Source organism: Mercenaria mercenaria, chromosome 7, assembly GCF_021730395.1.
Source record: "Mercenaria mercenaria strain notata chromosome 7, MADL_Memer_1, whole genome shotgun sequence".
Lineage (NCBI taxonomy): Eukaryota > Metazoa > Mollusca > Bivalvia > Venerida > Veneridae > Mercenaria > Mercenaria mercenaria.
In genome coordinates this window covers 72736509-72740066 of record NC_069367.1, presented here as the reverse complement: position 1 = coordinate 72740066, position 3558 = coordinate 72736509, and the positions used below count along the sequence as shown (strand labels likewise).

The 3558-nt window shown below is 40.7% G+C and overlaps 1 protein-coding gene across 1 annotated transcript; it reads right to left on the bottom strand.

Annotated features, from left to right (window-relative positions):
• Positions 1 to 751: 751 nt before the first annotated feature.
• LOC123555724 (uncharacterized) lies at positions 752 to 1675 on the bottom strand. Its single transcript, XM_045346316.1, has 2 exons — positions 1629 to 1675; positions 752 to 1094 (listed from the first exon to the last, which is right to left on the bottom strand). Exons 1-2 carry the CDS (start codon positions 1673 to 1675, stop codon positions 752 to 754), a joined length of 390 nt encoding a protein of 129 aa, XP_045202251.1.
• Positions 1676 to 3558: the final 1883 nt, after the last annotated feature.

The following is a 3558-nucleotide window of genomic DNA, read 5'->3' as shown; positions in this document are numbered from 1 at the left end:
AAATGACTATATTGCTGGTGAACCTGGTACTGTGGTATTACGACAAAGTGTCGATAGTGACGAGATTTCTTGAAAAATACCCAGTCTACCGATTCAGCTGCGCGGCACGCCTCGACGTCGTCGATGTACCTGGACTTGGTCAAGAGCGTCAGCGGTATCTTTACTACAATGTGAGACCGTTTGTTTGGCCTGCCTTAATGGACCCAACCTGCCCATTTCCACAGCATCAGTGATATATGTATACTTTAACTGACATCATGAAAATGAGATCGTGTAATCATTTTTACCATTCGTAGATGCACTCTCAAAAGCGAACATTCTATCAATGAAATACGTTTTCTTTTATGTATTTTTGTTTCGATTTAGTCTTACAATACAGCAGAGAATGTAATTATGCACAATTTACTTTAGTAAATATTGAGCAGCTAAGAGAACTGACCCGGGTTAAATAATTGACATAAATCATTTTTTTAGAAGACATTTTCAAGGAAATATTTCTTTAATCTATTTTATATAATTCGCAATAAAATTAAAACTAACTGGGCGATCTGGATATTTTTTGCTGTGTCTGAAAGATAAAATATTATTCATTTAGAAATTTTTAAAATAGCAAAATCGAACATTTTGATGATGTAGAGACAGTTGCCAGGACTGCTATTCGCAGACTCATCAGTCGAGAACCGTCTGTCAACAAGGGTCTCGCCCCGTTTCTCTCGATACACTTTCCTGACGGTAGGGCCAGCAGTGTTGATCAGGGACTGCTTGTCCACGACGGCTGCCATTCCTTATCATTTCGGCGTAACCAGAGCCAACTGGACGCTCTCTCGGCAGCTTTTCCTACTGCATGGGCTGCGGCTTTCCTTACTTTCCCTTTGATGCCCAATGAGCCAAGCTTTATCCATAGTGACTGGGCTGGGAATCCTCTACAGCCAACCTCTACCGGGAATACTTGTGTTTTCAATCCCGCTTTGTTGCATGCATTTGCCAGGTCTTGGTACTTGGCTGACTTACGTTCAAACACTTCTTCTGTTCTCTCCTCCCAGGGCACAGTCAGTTCCACCAGTATCACCTTCTTTAGAGACACAGCACGATGTCTGAGTGTAGGTTTGTTTGGATGATGTCCGGGAACACTAGCTTCCTTCCCAGATCAACACGCTTTTCCCAACTTCGGCTTCATCTAGCAGACCAGATGTGCTAGTGGTTGTGGTCTTCTTCCCGCCTTCCTTAACAAATGAGATGAACTGAGGACTTTTCTTATTAGGAGTTATCTCCCTTTCCAATGTAGCCAGCTTGCGCAAGACTTGCTCGCCAGCGGTAACGTCTCTGCGTCAAAGTCGTTTTACAGGGGGAGATAGTGTACTGGAGACTGCCCCTTCCATTGCAGAGTGGGAAGTTTTTGTTGTCTGCAAGCTTCCACCTGTGGGGATTTGCTGGTGTTGGAAGTATATCATACACTGACCGAAGCAGGAAGGTGAGTTGAAGTGGTTCATACTTCCGCAACTCCTGCCGGGTAAATGTCCTTTCTGAGACAGTCCATTTTGTCCATGCACACTGGCATCTGCACGGATCTTGCAGACCTAGCTTCATCCTCATTTCTGAATCATGGACCTCTTTTCCAGCTTGTTTGCCTGTTCTCAGGGTTGCTGATGTCTTTGTCCCAATCCTTCTCTCCCATTGTTCGTTGTACCAACTACATGTATGTCCCTGTGCCTAAGATTAGCTTTAACTGGTCAACTGCCTGCTGTACGGACCACATTCTTCCTGTTCTGACGTCTATGACCGCTTTGTTGATCTTCTCATCTGCGGAATCCCACAGGGTGAGCAGGGGTCTTGCTTTTGTCACCTTGTATTCCTCCGTTAGCGCAGTTAATGGCAACTGAAGTTTTGTTGACTTGCCATACAACCCTATGTTGGTGAAAGATGGCGGTAAGCCGGGCCACCTCTTGAGATACTCTAGCGTCTCGATTCGAGACTGGTAGTGTGGTTGTACCGCAAAAACATGTTTTTTGCATCCCGGGCAGGATTTTTCCGTGCTTTGGCCGGTGCTGGAAAAACTCGTGTTACACCCTGGGTGTAAGATGAATCGCTTACTTTAATTTATGAATGAATGTGTAATCATACTTTTATACGTTTATTTAAAATAGTACTTAAAGGAAAATCATTCATTTGACTTTATTTCTTCTATTATTTAAAGAATACAGTATGCAGAAAAAATATATACCTAGTTGAATGTGTAACGCGAGTTTTTCCAGCACCAGTTGAAATATTTAACTCTCGGGTAACTGCTTTGCGGTAACTTGACGGATACTCGTTACATGCCTAAACAGTCAGATAGTTCTACCCGCACCTTCAACCATTGAAAGATTCTGAGAATATCTTGACATCACGCTGGGTGACTTTTCTGTGGACCTCCGACCAGTACTTGCCTCTTTCTAAGTATAGCGGAGGCCGAGGTCTAAGATTCGATTCTTCTGAAGCAGAAGTCCCAAGATATGTCACTGTGATTTTCTCTCTTTAATCGTTTCAACAATCAGTAAAGTAAACTGGGGTTGTATCGGACACCTCCAGGAACGTGGTAACATATACGAGCTACGTCACGGTTAACTTCGGCATACCTTTGTCTTTTACGTACAGCTGATATTGCTCGATCAAATTAAACGCACAGTCCGATAATGGCCAAGTTATTTCATAGGTTATAAATGTTTTTGTCTGTAAACATATTGAAGGGGAGTATCGGACGTTTACTGGTGTGTATCGGACAGCAAAACAGGGTTAACCGGACAGTAAATTTTTGGCGGGGTTTATCGAACACTTTCGACTTTTTAAAAAAAAGCAACATATTTTATTTAGATCTCAAAGATTATCTCAGTTAACATCATATGAAAAATGTGTGTTTTGTAAAATTTAACGTTGACAATCTAGCTTTCATTTCCATTTCCAAATTTCACAATGTCCACTTCACAGTTTATGTTCCTTATATTAAACGTTTGCGAATCGGCTTGATATTTTCTTTCATGGCCTGTCTCATTTTCTTTTCTTTTTGTTTCATTAGTCTGGCTAGTTTTCTTTCCTCCTTCTTTAATGCTTCTTCTTTCTTCTTCTTTATTTCCATCTTCTCCCTAACAATTTCATCACTGGTGAGTAACCTGAACAAGAAAAAAGAATATATAACACACGATGACGGAAACTTACACGAACAAATCGATCAGTGCTCGTTAAAAATCGATCGCAATTATTAAGAATATTGAACTTTGTGATTTGTTGCAATGATGATATTTACCCTGTTTATGCTTTAGAAACACAAAGCAATGCTATTCTGATATATATATTACCGACTCTAAAGTTAATGTTCCGCTGTCATCTGCTGTTCCCAGAAGTTCAGCATCCAATTCCTAAATAAAACAGTGTTTTTATAATAATGATGATAAAAATCATATTACTAACATACAACATTGATTTTATTTATTTTTTTCAACATATAATACTACAAGCTGTAGTGGTGATAGTGGTTGACTGTAGCGCCAATGGTAGCAGTAGCAGTTGCAGTACTGAATAAGT

What these genes read in the sequence shown, in the direction of transcription:
- LOC123555724 (XM_045346316.1), bottom strand. Translation starts at nt 1,675, where the DNA reads ATGGGAGAGAAGGATTGGGACAAAGACATCAGCAACCCTGAGAACAG. An exon ending in ATCAGCAACCCTGAGAACAG is followed by an intron (nt 1,095 to 1,628) that starts GCAAACAAGCTG and finishes ACCTACACTCAG; the next exon opens with ACATCGTGCTGTGTCTCTAA.